The following is a 16,314-nucleotide window of genomic DNA, read 5'->3' as shown; positions in this document are numbered from 1 at the left end:
GTTTTATATACCCTGAGCTTTCACCTACCATTAAGAATATAAGAATGGAATGTCATTGATCAAAGAAAATAAAAGCTAATATATAGAAAAATTTAAATATGATACTGGTAACGTGTGTTCTTAACCAGAAGGGATTCCTATCAGGATTCCTTAGAGAGGTCTTTAATGTAAATTCACACAAGTGGTCACCCACCAGAGTGTCCCATTCAGTATGTCTGGGGTGGGATCCAACCGTGTATTTTTAAAAAGCTCCCTACATAATTGTGATACATACTTTGGTTGAGAGCCATTACTGTACAGAAGACTTTCTCAAGGATCGCCTTAACACTGGCAATACACAACTCTATTTATTCCTAACATAAAAGGGGAAAAAAAGGATGGTGGGAAACTGTGTTTTTAAGTAGTATATAAAGATCTGTTCAGCAATACGGGAAGTAATTAGGAAGTAAGGAAGTTCAGGAAGCAATTTAGGAAGTACGTTACCTTATCATGCACATCTTGTAAGATATCACGGATAATCAGTTGCCGATCCTCTGCCTGAATGAGGTCCTGGGGACAAGCTGTCAGTATAATCTCCACCAGCTGCCTCCATGACTCCAGCACGTGCCGTTTTGCATGAAGACACTGCAGCAGCTTGTTTCTTCCTACCACATACTGAAGTATAGTGCTGATTTCCTAAAGCCACAGAAATTGAATCACAAGGTTAACAAATGGGCAGATAATATCTTTTACCAAAAGGGTCCGATTTTAACTTTATCTTTTTTAGTAATCTCTACACCCAATGTGGGGCTCCAACTCACGTCCCTGAAACCCAGAGTCGCACACTCCATCAACTGAGCCAGCCAGGCACCCCAACAGAGTCCTATTTTTCAAGAGTTATTTATTCTGTCAGTTAACCTGAACACATCTGTAGTATATTTAGGAAACCTTCCACATGCATGCCAGTCAGCAGAGGTGGTAGGGGTTTTTTAACCCCATTTTCTTTGTAGTATCTACTTACACTTACTCTAGAGCACTGGAATTGCCTAAAACTCAAGTTCAAGGGCATGTCTCCCTGACATATCTTTTATTTCTTTGCTTCTTGCTTTGGCCTAGCCACCTGTGTTTCCATGTGTGTGGTTCTTCTCACCTGACCTCTAACCCACTGCTCCCCACCTGTGATGAAAAACCACTCTCTCTTCCCTCACCGACAGAGAACAAGGGAAGTCTAATACACAATATGGACAGGTTGCAAATCCTAAACTAGCTTAGCAGAAAAAAAAAACGTTACTTACTCTGGCATCCAGATATTAACTTCAGTTTAGTTTACAAGTTTTAAAGTCAAAAATGGAAGATTCCATTAAGGTTTAATTTCAAGTAGTTTACTAACTGATGAACTACAAGTCAATTTACAGTTTTGTCTTCTAACTGGCAGTTAAATAGGTAGAAGATTCAAACTAACAAGTTCTCAATAGGGCTTACCTCCATCAGGAGAGGTCTCTGTCCTATGGCTGCCATACCCTGGAGGGCATTTACTTCAGCTACAAGGACTCTATGAAGAAGCTACAGAATTGAGAAAAGAGTGAAAAATCAGACCATTTCAGAATAATAACCTCTAGCAATTACTATAAACTGCCTTAGTGGAAACAGTTTTGGATACCTCTATATATAATCTATAAGTGACTCTGTTCGGTCTCCAGTCAAAAACATTAGGTGTCCCTCACATTACTGAGTGGGACCAAGGAGCCTCTGTGGCAGGTAAGTTAGCGCAAATGCCCTTGGATATCTTCTTCCTATTAGTGAGACCATTAGCAGTTACCTGGTAGAGAGTAAAACCATTCCATAGCTAGGTGGCATGACTACTATCAGGAAGGTGATGGGGAACCTTTTAAAGAGGTAAAGCTAGTGTCGCCTATTCTGTTTCATTTCCCTGCTGTTAGAAAAGTGAAAACCACAGTCTAATAAACCAATACCCTTATCAGAAAACAACTGCATGGTTCTCTTTTTGTCTGAGGACTCAAAGTCTAAACACTTGATACTGCACACACTTTAAAACAATCCTTACCTTGACGTTGCAGACTGTCTGTCCCCGTAAATTCTTGTGTTCACAGTTAGCAATAACTTGCTCGATCTGGGCCCGATCAAAGAAATCCAACTGCAAAGGCTCAGGGATCTCCTGACTGAAGTCAATCGAGTCAAGAATGCTTAGAATCTTTCGACGTACTAGAAAAAATAGAAAGTGGTTCGATTTTATTGGGGACGGTGAGGAGAAGAGCAAACCGTTGTACTCAGCTCACTCTCAAAGATAGTGCTAGGTTCAATAAAGGGAGTTGAGGGGGTACCTGGGGGGCTCAGTCGGTTAAGTGTCCAACTCTTCATTTTGGCTCAGGTCATGATCTCATGGTAGTGAGATCGAGCCCCGAGTCAGGCTCTGTGCTGAGCATGGAGCCTGCTTGGGATTCGCTCTCTCTCCCTCCCTATCTGTCCTCCCAGCTTACGCTCGCACTTTCTCTCTCAAAACAAATAAATCAACGTTGGGGGGGGGGGGAGAAAGAAAGGATGTTAAGCCCAGAAATGGAAAACTGTGTTGAAATCTAAATGTGATTTTATTTCTAATACATCCATTTGCAAAAACATTTTTTCCCATTCATTCATCCTAGTTATAAAAAAGTTATTTTTGAATGACAACTAATCCTTTCTATAGCTCTTCTATACCAGTTCAGAATTTGCAGATACAGGTGTCATAATTATCTCTTCAAATTTAAGCAATTTAATATATACCTATAAATTTATTATAGATTCAAAGGGTTTTACCTTTTGTAGTAGTGTCAAAGTGAAGGAACCCAGAGACAGACCTATTTTCATCTTCTATTCCTCCTTCACCATCTGTTAGAGCATCAATAATAACAGATCAGGAAAAACAACAACATACTCATAAAATTTATTTGGAAATAACAAGGTATTTTTTTTTTCTAGATCACTATTGCTAGGTCAGAGAGCCCTCTGCAAATGGATAATTGAAATGCAAAGATGATGAGAACTTACCAACATTCATCTAATTCTTTCTGTCCCCAGGAGATCCACTTCACAATTGTAAAGAGGATAATCAGAACTCCCAAAGAGGCAGGACCCATTCCCACCAATGCGATGATTAGAAAAGCTTATGTTTAATTTGCATGTATAACACACATTAAAATACCTTAGGTCATCCTGGCTCAGTGTGGCAAACTCCACTGAATATTTGAATATAGCAGAACGCGGATGCTTCAAACAATAATCAAACAGCAATTATGGGATGAATTTAAAAATTTTGCGTTTTAAGGAAAAAAATTCTAAAGACGGAAAGAACTTGTTTAGCCTACAATCACACGCTAAGCGCAAGACTGCGGCGCATGCCTTCACAAGGACCGGTCAGAAGCACAAGAAAACAAATGGCAACATGTACACACTCACCTGAGTATGGTCTCACAGGCATGTCGTCCAGTAAGAGATGTAGGAGCCTCTGGGTATGTGACCGCTGACGATTCAGAGAAGTTACCCGTAGTTCTATTGAGGCAGTCTTCATTAGCCATGACATCTGGTTCAGCATAGACATTTCATACTCTGCAAGTTAAATACATGAGTTTAGTTTCCTAGAGTATAATAACAGGATCGTAACTGATCTAAATTCCTTAACTCGTCAGATATTTGCTCACGTAAGTAACATACTCCATAATTTATGAAACTTGGCATAATAATTTATCACCCTGGAAGAAAATTAAAAAGCAAAAACAGATGCTAAGAGAAAAAAAATAAGCACGTCCATGTCTATAAAGATGAGCCAAAGCAAATGAAGAACAAAAGAGAATCAATTTTCCATTACCAGGATAATTTCACACTTATCTATAAAATTCTAAGTCTGTCCTACTTTGACATTAACACAGACTTCATACTTAAAAACAAACACTAATTCTCAAATATATAACTTGTAAAAAAAAAAAACGCCCTAATATGCAGTTTGACTTTTATTTCATAAAACAAATACCCAATGCATAATTTTATGATCTCTCTTAAGATAATCCAGGACATGTGATTTCACATATAATTAGGGTTGGTCTTCACAGCATAGCAGCCGCAGCCCTGCGCTACCCTACGGCTGTGGGCCTCAGAAAGGGCTACAAGGTGACCAAGAGCATGAGAAAGCTGAGGCACAGCCACCAAGGGCACCTCACCAAGCACTCCAAGCTCACACGGGCCATGAACTGAGACGTGTGTGGCTTCACCCCACAAAAGCAGTGTAGTGTGAGGCTGCTCAAAGTCTCCAAGGTCAGGGGGGCTCTCAAGTTCATCAAGAAAAGGGCAAGGACACGCATCAGCACCAAGAAGAGGAGAAGAACTTAGCACATCCTGGCAGCCGTGAGCGAAGTGGCTGTCTCGAAGGACTGAGCCCCTCCCCACTCTGCGCACACTGAAACGTTTCCAGAAACAAAACCAAAAATGAAACCTAAAATCAGGACTGGGAATCACTTATACAAGTTTCTGACTCCACTATTTTTAATATGCCTGATTTAAAGTCCTAAATTCTAACAGTATAAACATAAAACACACCAAATAGTACTACAACCACCACCCCTACCACCACAGTAACAGGCAAAACTCGTTTTTTTTTAAAACTATGTTGATTTTTAAAAGACAGATACAGTAAGAGACAAAGCATTAACTTTTCTTTCTAATTAGGTATAAAGGAGGGTTGCTTAAAAAGCTTATAATATAAACAGATCTTAGAATTAAAAATAAGACATGCTTATTATGAAAATGAAGCGAGGGGCGCCTGGGTGGCGCAGTCAGTTAAGCGTCCGACTTCAGCCACGTCACGATCTCACGGTCCGTGAGTTCGAGCCCCGCGTCAGGCTCTGGGCTGATGGCTCGGAGCCTGGAGCCTGTTTCCGATTCTGTGTCTCCCTCTCTCTCTGCCCCTCCCCCGTTCATGCTCTGTCTCTCTCTGTCCCAAAAATAAATAAAAAACATTGAAAAAAAAAATTTAATAAAAAAAGAAAAAAAAAAGAAAATGAAGCGAAAAATGTTTGTCATTAGATAATTCCCAAAGTTCTCTCATTTCATCACTCTAAAAAGTGGATTAGAAGCAGATAATTACTAGTAATAAAAATTTATTATGAAATCCGTGAGCTTACACTTCCCAGAACATAAATACAAAAAAAAAAAAAAAACCTTAAAAAAAACTCCATGGACTGTAACTGTCTAGATATAAATCGAATTCAGAAAATTGTTACAAATTGATCAGAAAGAAAATTATATAAAGTAGAATCCTATAAAAGAGAGGCAGCCTGGGATTGCGTTGGTTAGGTCAATAAACTCAGTTATTTCCACTATATTTAGCTTTCTATTTCTCATTTCAAGATCTCAAGTGGTTTCAATACATACACAAGAAACAAAAGTAAAACAAGACATTTTAATTACACCGTCACTCAAAAAATCTAAATTTCCAGAATCTTCTCAGATAAATATTTTCTTATCTCTTCAACACAATTTAAATATTTTATTTGGTAGTATAAGGATCAAATCCCATCCCTGACAAGCTATTTTTAAATAACTTTATGCCAGCAGCTAGAACATGAGGCTTCTTAGTGACAAATTACAAAAGCAACCCAAAATAACGAAGAAAGCAAAGTAACAAAATGAAACGGAATTCCACAAATACTGTAACTGCTACCCTGAATGTTATATAAATAAAATCACATAGACTTCACAAATTAGTTATAACAATATGGGAAAATAATGTCCTACCTTTGTTAGAAAAAGGTAAATGTTGCAACTGTGAAAATAAGAAATCCTGGCTGGTTCTCAAGTACCTCATAGTAGGACCAGATGTATCAGAGCACGCACACAACTGATATATCACCTAAAGAGTTAAAATGAAGTAAAAAAAATCCACAAATCATTTCTTTTGCGTTATAAATTTTAAGTTAAAAGGTGAACTTAGATTTACTAAACAGAAGCTAAGACCCATCAATAACTTAAGAAAAATGGATAAACACAGATGCTCACTTATAAGCAATCATTAGCACCCCAACTCAAGAATATAGATTGGAATAGTGCTGATGACATTATTATACAACTCATGTTTAAGTCAACCTCAGTACGTTTATTAATACATATAGTTAATTAAAAAAGTATAGTAAAATAGTTAAGTATTTTAACTATTACTAATAACAAATCACTTGGAAGTAACTTCTAAAAAATTTTTTTAGCGTTTTAATTCACTTTTTGAGAGGCAGAGAGAGACAGAGCACGAGCAGAGGGGCAGAGAGAGAGGAAGACACAGAATCTGAAGCAGGCTCCAGGCTCCATTCTTTTTGATCCGACGCGTAGCAAAGAGTCCAAAGCAGGGCTCGAACCACGAGCCGTGAGATAATGACATGAGCCAACATCGGCCACTTAACTTAATGAGCCAACCAGGCACCCAGGAAATAACTTCTAAAAACCATACTTAATTTAGTTGAATCTTAGGAAGGTAATAAACTTACCAGGATTGAAGTAATCAAAAAAATTACAAAGAAATCCAGATTCAACTAAATAACAAATATAAACTCTAAATTAAATAAAAATTTAACAGAAAATAATAGAATTGGGGATAAAGGCTTGCTTTTGTATAAATATAAGAAATACCTATAACATACATAAAACTCTCCATTAGGTATATGAGTATCATATACCTAAATAGATAAAACGGCAAAAAACATTTGAGAGAAAGGAAAAAATATACAGCCCACCATCAAAAATTGTCCATCCTTTTTAGTGATAAAAAAATTAAGGGGCACCAGCATGGCTCAGTCCATTAAGTGTTTGACTTTGGCTCAGGTGATTATCTCAGTTTATAGGTTCAAGCCCCTCTTCGGGCTCTCTGCTGTCAGCACAGAACCTGCTTTCGATCCTCTGTCCCTCTCTTTCTCTGCCCCTCCCCTGCTTGCACTCCCTCCCTCTCTTTCTCTCTCAAAAATAAATAAACATTAAAAATAAAAATTAAGGGGGCGCCTGGGTGGCTCAGTCGGTTGAGCGTCCGATTTCGGCTCAGGTCACGATCTCGCGGTCCGTGAGTTCGAGACCCGCGTCAGGCTCTGGGCTGATGGCTCAGAGCCTGGAGCCTGCTTCCGATTCTGTGTCTCCCTCTCTTTCTGCCCCTCCCCCGTTCATGCTCTGTCTCTCTCTGTCTCAAAAATAAATAAATGTTAAAAAAAATAAAATAAAATAAAAATAAAAATAAAAATTAAGGCCTCACTGGCTCAGTCAGTAGGGACTGCAACTCTTAATTTCGGAGTCACATGAGTTTAAGCCCCACACTGGGTATGGATCGTACTTTAAATAAATAAATAAATAAATACATACATACATACATACATACATACTCAGTCAATAAGGCAGGCCTCTTAATGTAAACAGCAAAATTTTTAGCTATAAAAAGCAAATCCTGGAGTGCCTGGGAGGCTTAGTTGGTTAAGCATCAACTTCAGCACTTCAGCTCAGGTCACGATCTCACGGTTCATGAGTTCGAGCCCCACATCAGGCTCTCTGCCGTCAGTGAAGAGCCTGCTTCAGATCCTCTGTCCCTGCCCCCCTCTTTCTCTGCCCCCTCCCACTCATGCCGTCTCTCTCAAAAATAAATAAAACATGGGGCGCCTGGGTGGCGCAGTCGGTTAAGCGTCCGACTTCAGCCAGGTCACGATCTCGCGGTCCGTGAGTTCGAGCCCCGCGTCAGGCTCTGGGCTGATGGCTCGGAGCCTGGAGCCTGTTTCCGATTCTGTGTCTCCCTCTCTCTCTGCCCCTCCCCCGTTCATGCTCTGTCTCTCTCTGTCCCAAAAATAAATAAAAAAAAAAAAACGTTGAAAAAAAAAAATTAAAAAAAAAAATAAATAAAATAAATAAATAAATAAATAAAACATTAAAAAAGCAAATCCTAGTATTTGGCAAAGTGGTAGTGAAAACTTTCATTTGTGAAAGATTTATTTTATAAATATTTATTAGATGCTTTCCATGTAAAAGGAATTTTAAATTCATCTGTTATTGGCACTACTTAATGCATACTATAATTGTCAAGATTACTTGCAAATTAAAATCTGAAGTCATGGGGCACCTGGCTATTTAATTATCAGTCGATGAAAATGTCGGGACAGAGGCTTACAGGGTTCTAACCTATGTTTTCTCTGGGAGCAATGGTTCAATATTCGCCAATTCAGTGTTCACTGTCAATTTATAAAAACCAGTAATGACAATCAACTGCAAAACCATGTCTGAAATTATATTCTTTTTTTAAATGTTTATTTATGTATTTTGAAAGAAAGAGAGAGAGAAAGAACGAGTGGGAAAGGGGCAGAGAGAGAGCGGGAGAGAGAGAATCCCAAGCAGGCTCTGCACTGTCAGCACATAGCCCGGCATGGGGCTCGAACTCACGAACTGAGATCACGACCTGAGCCAAAACCAAGAGTTGGACACTTAACTGACTGAGCCACCAAGGCACCTCTGGAATTAAATTCTTAAAATAAACAAAAAACAACAAAAGTAACTAAAGGTGTTTGTTAGAGCAAAGTAAAAACTTGGATATGATGTACAGAAAGTTCATACAGAGAGGGGAAAGGACACAAAACTGTCAGTTGAATGTAACTATACAAACAGGTATACACAAGGAAAAAAGATAAGAACACAAAGTAACAACTTAAATAGTTCTACTGCAGATGCATGTTGTCTTTCAAATAGCTTTGACATTATTTTTGATACTCTATTAACAAATAAAAATTTGATAAGCTGATAATGAACATCTTCAAACAAAACAAAATCAGTCAATCGTATCAGATGATCAGTTAAGAAGATACAAGAATAGAGGCTCAAAGATGTGGGACAAGTAATATATTAGGGGAAGGACACAGAAAAGGAGTTCCCAAAGCACTACTAGCCATTTTACAAGCATGTGCCTAAAAACCTCCCTAGTTCCCAAGATCAGGCAGGAAAAATGTCCATCCTGAGAGGAGAGAGCACAGGTCTAGGCTCGATCTCAACTTCTGCACCCAGAAAGTCGCATACTGCCGGGAGAGGAAGGTATCAGTAAGGTCCAAACTAGTTCCCTTTGCTACAATCAGAGTTATCTAAACTCACAGGCTCTTCAAAGTTTGAATTTTTTTTCTGAAGCAGAGTGAAGTATAAACCTATAGGTGAAGGAAGCATCTTTCATGAAAAATGGAGCAGTGCCTCATTAAAATGCAGATTCTGACTCAGCGGCCTGGAGTGGGGCCTGAGATTCTGCTCTAACAAGCTCCCAGGAGTGCTGCTGCTGAGGCTGGACCACGCTTGGAGTAGCAAAGTCACAGAGCATATGTAATAAGCTGGCAGACTGCTGGTACAGACATGCTTCCTTTGGCCAGTACAGTGTATTAAAAACCAGAGAATCTGGCAAACCGGGACCCACATGCTGACATGGTGAAAACTAGCAGTGCACGTGCTTCCCGGTCCGCCAGATCCTCCTCCTCCTCCTCCCTCTCCCAACCTTTTTGTCTTACATCTGGCTTCATTCACTTACTTCACCTGCCTAACTCCTTTAGCCCAGATGACTAAGCTTATCAACTACTTCTATCTAAATATGTCGAATTCTGTGATGTTGTTAAAATGTACATCAAGTTGATTCCCCCATTAGGGAAGAATTCATTTTGATTCTAGTACTTACAGTGAAGGGCTGTCTGGACAGCCAGGAGATAGAAGAAAATAGAAGGGAATTACAAAAAGAGAAACAGGAGAATAAAGAAAAACGTCCAGCTCGCTAGAAGTCAACGATGCCTCTCTTATGGCAATGTAAACCAAGGCGCTACTGAAATTGAGAAATGAGTCGCATCCTATAAAGCCTAGTTCTTAAAACACCAAATGAATGAAACAAGAAATAATCGTAAGTGAACACAAGCAAAGCAGAGGTTCTCATCCTAGTTTAAACCACTGGACTTTCCACCACCCTACATCTAGCTCCAGAGCTGCAGGATTCACATGGTTCTTAAAAAGCGCTTTCGGGGGCGCCTGGGTGGCAGTTAATAGTCAGTTAAGCTAACAGGTAATACTTAAGTGCCTAACTCTTGGTTTCGGCTCAGGTCATGATCTCACGGTTCGTAAGTCTGCGCCCCATTTTGGGCTCTGTGCTGGTAGTGAGGAGTGTGCTTGGGATTTTCTCTCTCTCTCTAGGTCTCTGCCCCTCCCACTCTCTCTCTCTCTCTCTCAAAATAAACTTAAAAAAAAAAAAAAAAAAAAGGTACTTTCACCCACATCTTACATTCTCAGTTAAGCCTCATAACAACCCACTGCACAAACTAAAAAACTCAACAGAAGTTTTGTGACATGCCCAAGGTGATTTAGCTAACTAACTAGCTAAATCACAGAGATGAGAATCAGAGGTCTTCTGACCCAAATCCACTGCTGTCTTCAAAAAGAAACAACATGCAACAGAACCACTGGAAACTTTCTACGCTAGCAGGTCAAAATCCACCTCGAGTTTTCTCTCATTTTTCAAATGAGCAACACATAGGATCTGTAGATCTATAGGATCTGGGGGTCTCTGTTTTATGGATTTAATCTATATATGAAAGACAAGGCAAACTACCAGATAAACTCATTTCAACTCAAGTCTTATTGTTATACTTCTGCATCTGTGATATATTCAAGCATCTAGTTAAATTTCTTCTACTAAGTGCTATGAAGTGCAGCCTTCTGTATACCTGGTAACATAGCTCAGCGAGTTGAGGAGATTCTCTCACTGCCACTGGACCTGTTCTCCCTTCAGTTCCTTTCTCCAAGATGTTTAAAATGGCATGAAGGCATGTTCGAGGGCAACCTAAGACTCCTACGTGAAACCAAAAAGAAATTCAACTTTTAAATTTCTGCATTAAAACATTAAAATACCTTTAGAAAAGTTAAATTCCATAAACATATGTTCTACTGTAAACACCCTTTCAAATACTGACACCGAAAATTAATAAATGCTAATTTTCCAAGGCTTAATTTGTCCAGACTTTGTCTAAGTCCTAAAGATTGACCTACCACATGACCTCTCACTTTCAGTGAATTATCCCATGAGTCCAGAACTCAATGAATGATCACTTAGCTAAACAAATAAGACAAGAAAGAAATGTCTGTGTGTCTTATGGCTGTACCTGGGTCCTGTAGGTTTGTGGTACTGACAGGCTTCTTCAATTCAAAGCCCAACAGGTAGAGAGCAAGATTGGGTGGATTGCGCTCCAGAGAGGTTATGAGAAGATTCAAGATGTGGATTCTTGTTTCCTGACGGATTCCAGCTAGTTTCTTCTCAAGTTCTGATCCTTCATGTGGAAACCCACAAAACAAAATTGCAAAACAAAACAAAAATCAACATGAGCCACATTTAAATATATATAGCTTGCATTCCAAACCTCCATGTTTTTCTTCAAGTTTACCTCATTAGCCATCACAGTGAGTTCACATTTGTTGAAAAGGTTTCCCCAAAACCTTACAGGTTTGTACCAGCAGATTTTCAAACTTCTCTATCATCGCCAATAGACAGTTAACAGTTTTCTTTATATTAAGTATTTATATAAAGTAAAAAATGAATACATTAATATAAGACATACTCTCTCCTAGGGGCGCCTGCATGGCTCAGTCGGTTAAGCGTCCGACTTCAGCTCAGGTCATAATCTCACAGTTCGTGAGCCTGAGCCCGGCGTTGGGCTCTGTGCTGACAGCTCAGAGCCTGGAGCCTGCTTTGGATTCTGTTTCTTTCTCCCTCTCTCCCTCTGCCCCTCACCCACTCACACTCTGTCTCTGTCTCTCTCTCTCTCAAAAATATACGAACATTTAAAAAATTAAAAGAAAGAAAGAAAGACATACCCTCTTCTAGACGTACAAATTCTTCTGTGTCTTCACTATCCAGACATTCCACAAATCCAGCCATCAACTTCTGACTTACACTCTGGAGTCATATAAAGATTTGTTAAAAGACAAATTTATAAAGTTCTTTAATAATGTGAGAGAAACTATGATAAATGTGATATACATTCACAAACATTTGTCTCTAAAGAAAAAAGGCAAATCTCTAAAGTATTTAGGTTTCAGTTACACTTTTAATAGGAAACTCAGTTCCTGAAATAGTAGTAAGTTGGCTCTCTATAGAAATAATTGAAGAAACAAAATTTTCTTTAAATGTTTATTTATTGTGAGGGAGAGAGAGAGTTCAAGCAAAAATGGGGGAGGGGGAGAGGGGGAGAGGGGGAGAGGGGGAGAGAGAGAGAGAGAGAGAGAGAGGGAGGGAGAGAGGGAGTGAGGGACGGAGGGAGGGAGAAAGAGAGAATCCCAACACAGGGCTCGATGTCACAGGCGTGAGATCATGACCTGAGCTGAAATCAAGAGTCAGATGTTTAACCAACTGAGCCACTCAGGTGCCCCAAGAAACAAAATTTTTAACACTTTCTCGGTTTCAAAACTTACTTCCCCAATTTTCTTTCCCAAAGAATCAAATCAGTTAAAAAAAAAAAAAAAAATACATTAAATTGCCATCTCATGACCTCTTCATTTATATACCAAATGGTATGGGATCTTAACTAAAATAAAATATAAAATTCTCATCTTCTCTCTTTACAAATGTTTTGCCTGTCACCAGTTTTATGTTTCTGGGCTGAGAGATTAGATACTACTTAATCTCCTCGAGGAATATAGCAGGATGTTAAAACTGGTCATAATAATTCATACTCAAATGTATATGAGTGAGGAGCACCTTGGCTGACTCGGTTAAGCATGCAACTTCAGCTCAGGTCATGATCTCACGGTTTGTGAGTTCGAGCCCCGCGTCGGGCTCTGTGCTGATAGCTCACAGCCTAGAGCCTGCTTCGGATTCTGTGTCTCCCTTTCTCTCTGCCCCTCCCCTGCTCATGCTCTGTCTCTGTCAAAAATAAATAAACATTAAAAACATTTTTTTAATATGAGTGAGCTGAGAACCTCACCTACTACATCCCCTATCATGTAGTTTTCAAGAACCTCATCCAAAGGCCAGATTAGACATAAATATTTTACTATAAACAGTGGTTCTCAACCTGGGTGGTACTGACACTCCGGATGGCACTTTGGGAAATATGTGACGCCAGGGGCACCTGGGTAGCTCAGTGGGTTAAGTGCCCAACTCTTGATTTCAGCTCAGGTCACAATCTCATGGTCTGAGTTCAAGCCCCATATTGGGCTCTGTGCTGACAGAGCAGAGCCTGATTGGGATTCTCTCTCTCTGCCCCTCCCCTGCTCATACTCTTTCTCAAAATAAATAAATAAACTCAAAAAAAGACAAAAAGAAAATGTGAGAGCCTTCTGAGTTGTCACAACCAGAGTTTACTACTGACAGACAGTGTTAGGGGACTAGGGATGCTAAGAGTCTTGCAATATGAGCAAGAGTGACACACAAAATGAAGATCTGTCCCATCCAAAATGCCAGAGTAGTCCCTGTTTTAAAACACTGCGAAGGAGGAAACAAAATATAACTAGCTACAAGCAGTGGTTTCTAACATGAAGATACAATGGGACAAACGCCTACAAAGAGGGAAAAAAAGCAGTAGATTCCCCAATAGTAGCTATTCAGCGAGCTATTCAGAATAGAAAGGAACTATAAATTGGATTAAATGAACATCTGAAAACTGTCTATAGTGCAATAGTCAATGAAGTGACACAAATGTATGTCACCAGAAAGCCACAGAAGTAGACAACTCAACAGTGAGAAACACTGAGAATTGCAGAGGCTCCCTCAGATTGTACCCAACTGGCAGAGGGAGAAACAACAGATGCAAAATACAAGCAGAAGCTGCACTTACAAACCTCATCACTTCAACTGCTCTATTAGAGGAGCAACAGTCCCGCTACGCCCTCCTGTCCACGCGCGACAGCACAGACAGCACAATCACACACTACAGCCTGTGCACTGTCACTGCGGATGGCGACATCCGCAAACACGAATCACAGCCCAGTTGATGAACAGGTTTCACCATCATATATAAATCTACTTACTCTCACAGAATTTTTTCATAAACAAGAATATGATTCCTCTAATAGACAACTGTGACTTCCATACGTACTCAGAATGACCCAAAAGAAGTAACAACATGGGGTGTCCGGGTGGCTCGGTCGGTGAAACAACCGACTTCGGCTCAGGTCGTATCTCACAGTTTGTGAGTTCGGGCCCCGCATCAGGCTCTCTGCCGACAGCATGGAGCCTGCTTCAGATCCTCTGTCCCCATCTCTCTCTGTTCCCTCCCTCTCCCTCTCTCTCTCTCAAAAAATAAACATTAAGAAATAACAAGAACATCAGTTACCTGGTCATGTGTGAAATCTCCAACCAATTTTATCTGAATATTGGAGTTACAAGAGATACAGCAGAGGATCTTGGCACTTTCAAAAGCCAATTCGGGATTAGTATTGCCATGATATAGGTATCTTTAAAACAAGAAAACATTTGAGGAACAATGTGACACAACTTTTGGCTTTTAAAACACTCTTCTCAACAAAGAACATATAGAATCAGGGTCGTAGAGCACTCTTGGGTAAATCAGACAATGACTTCCATTCTAACTAGATACAGTCTATTACGGGTTGAACTGCATTCCTCCAAAATTCAATCGCCGATATCTGAACCCAAAGTGAACTTTTGGAAACAGGGTCTTTGTAGACACAGTCAGTCAAGTTAACGTGAAGTCATTAGGGAAAACCCTGGTCCAACGACTGCTGTCCTTATTAAAAGGGGGAATTTGGAATAGACACACACACAAGGAGAACGCCATGTGAAACTGAAGACAGTAATCAGGGTGATGTCTCTGTAAGTCACAAAACAAACAGTGCCAAGCAAGCCACTGGAAGCTAGGACATATACAGTGAGAAGTTTGCTCCCTAGCCTTGTCCCCCGAACACCCAGTCTCCCTACAGGAGACAAACAGTACCAAAGTAATGTCATTTTATACTTAGAAATGTTTAGGAACAGAATCCATTAAGGAAGAAGAAAAAGAAATTGTAAAGGTCAGAGAAATTAAAATCAGAGGGGCTAAGGAAGGTAAGAACAAAATGAGCCCCACTTACCCCACTCGCCAAGTAATGAATGAGAGATCTGATCAGATTTGGAAATCAAAGGTAGAATGCCCACGTGATTTTATTTAGACATTTTTCTACCTACAAATGTAACTTACCTGGCAATATTCACCACATTATCGGCCTTCTTAGTTCTGGGATTGATTCCCTGTAATAGCTGTTCTAAAGGAGAGACTATTAGAGCTAGCTGACTCTCTCTTAGAAGATCCATAAAGAGATTTTCCTTTTGCAGAGTAAGATTGAGAAGGGCAAGGCAGTGCTGCACTGCTTTCTCCAGATGTTTCTTCCCTAGAAAAAATTACAAAGAAAATTAGAAAGTTCTACATGAATCTTAAAAACATATAGTTCTTACGAAAACAAGCTAAAGGACAAATTCTGGACTCAAAAAGCCCTCAGAAGGTCACTTACAGCAGCAACTTCATAAAACTGTTCACTCGAGCGATTCACAGTAATTTGGTAACTCAAGATTCTTTGTATGCAATGGCCTCTCGTCATTTTCCCTGATCTCTTCCTTGATTATTTAAAGCACTGGTTCTCGGATGGGGGTGATTTAGGCCCCAGAAGACACCTGGCAAGGTCTGGAGATACTTTTGGTTGTCACAACTGGGAAAGCACTACAGGGATCTAGTGGGTAGAGCCTACAAAGCACAGGACGGCCCCCACAACAAAGATTTTTATCTTTGAATGTCAGTGTGAATGGTGCCAAGACCTAGTAAGCGATTTAGAGTGATACATGCTCATTGCAGAAAACGTGCAAATAAAGAAATTGAGAATTTGAACAAGGATCACCCATAAACCCACCATTCAAATTTAAAATACATGGGCTCTAGAGCCAAACTGCCTAAATTCAAATCACAGCCCTAAAACTTGCTGCAGATAAAGATACAAAACCTCTCTCTTGCACAATTTCCTTATTTACAAACTGGAAGTAATAACATCTACCACAAAGGGCTTTTGTACAGATTAAATGCGTTAAATGTGCTCTTAACAGCACCAAGTACATACGAAGCACTCAATAAACCATGATAATTAGCAGTAATAATGATATTAAGTGAAATTTATCAAACACTATGTATCAGGCACGATAGTAAGTGCCTGGACAAATACCATATGGACAAGAAACAAAAAGCACATTAGAGACATCAAAGTGAAAGAAAGATCATTATAATTACCTATAAAAGACCATGCAATGAAACACAGTTCTACTGACAGTCTCTGTACCTT

General features: G+C 39.6%; 1 protein-coding gene across 2 annotated transcripts in view; it reads right to left on the bottom strand.

Moving 5' to 3' along the window:
- The window catches only part of NUP205 (nucleoporin 205), an 86,117-nt gene that overhangs the window by 32,982 nt on the left and 36,821 nt on the right, over positions 1–16,314 (bottom strand). For both annotated transcript variants that reach the window (XR_007460096.1, XM_049641898.1), the window contains exons 18-28: positions 15,189–15,378; positions 14,325–14,445; positions 11,866–11,947; positions 11,157–11,321; positions 10,722–10,846; positions 5,764–5,878; positions 3,433–3,582; positions 2,794–2,865; positions 2,045–2,202; positions 1,462–1,542; positions 484–675 (exon numbers count right to left, since the gene is read on the bottom strand). Coding sequence is in view for 1 of the 2 variants with exons in the window: in XM_049641898.1 (XP_049497855.1) it covers positions 484–675; positions 1,462–1,542; positions 2,045–2,202; positions 2,794–2,865; positions 3,433–3,582; positions 5,764–5,878; positions 10,722–10,846; positions 11,157–11,321; positions 11,866–11,947; positions 14,325–14,445; positions 15,189–15,378 (1,451 nt within the window). In the remaining variant the exon portion in view is untranslated. The remainder of the gene's footprint in view (positions 1–483; positions 676–1,461; positions 1,543–2,044; positions 2,203–2,793; positions 2,866–3,432; positions 3,583–5,763; positions 5,879–10,721; positions 10,847–11,156; positions 11,322–11,865; positions 11,948–14,324; positions 14,446–15,188; positions 15,379–16,314) is intronic.

Source organism: Panthera uncia, chromosome A2 (genome assembly GCF_023721935.1).
Source record: "Panthera uncia isolate 11264 chromosome A2, Puncia_PCG_1.0, whole genome shotgun sequence".
In the NCBI taxonomy this organism is placed as follows: domain Eukaryota; kingdom Metazoa; phylum Chordata; class Mammalia; order Carnivora; family Felidae; genus Panthera; species Panthera uncia.
Note: the sequence above shows the minus strand (reverse complement) of the source record. Positions and strands in the feature narration are given on the sequence as shown.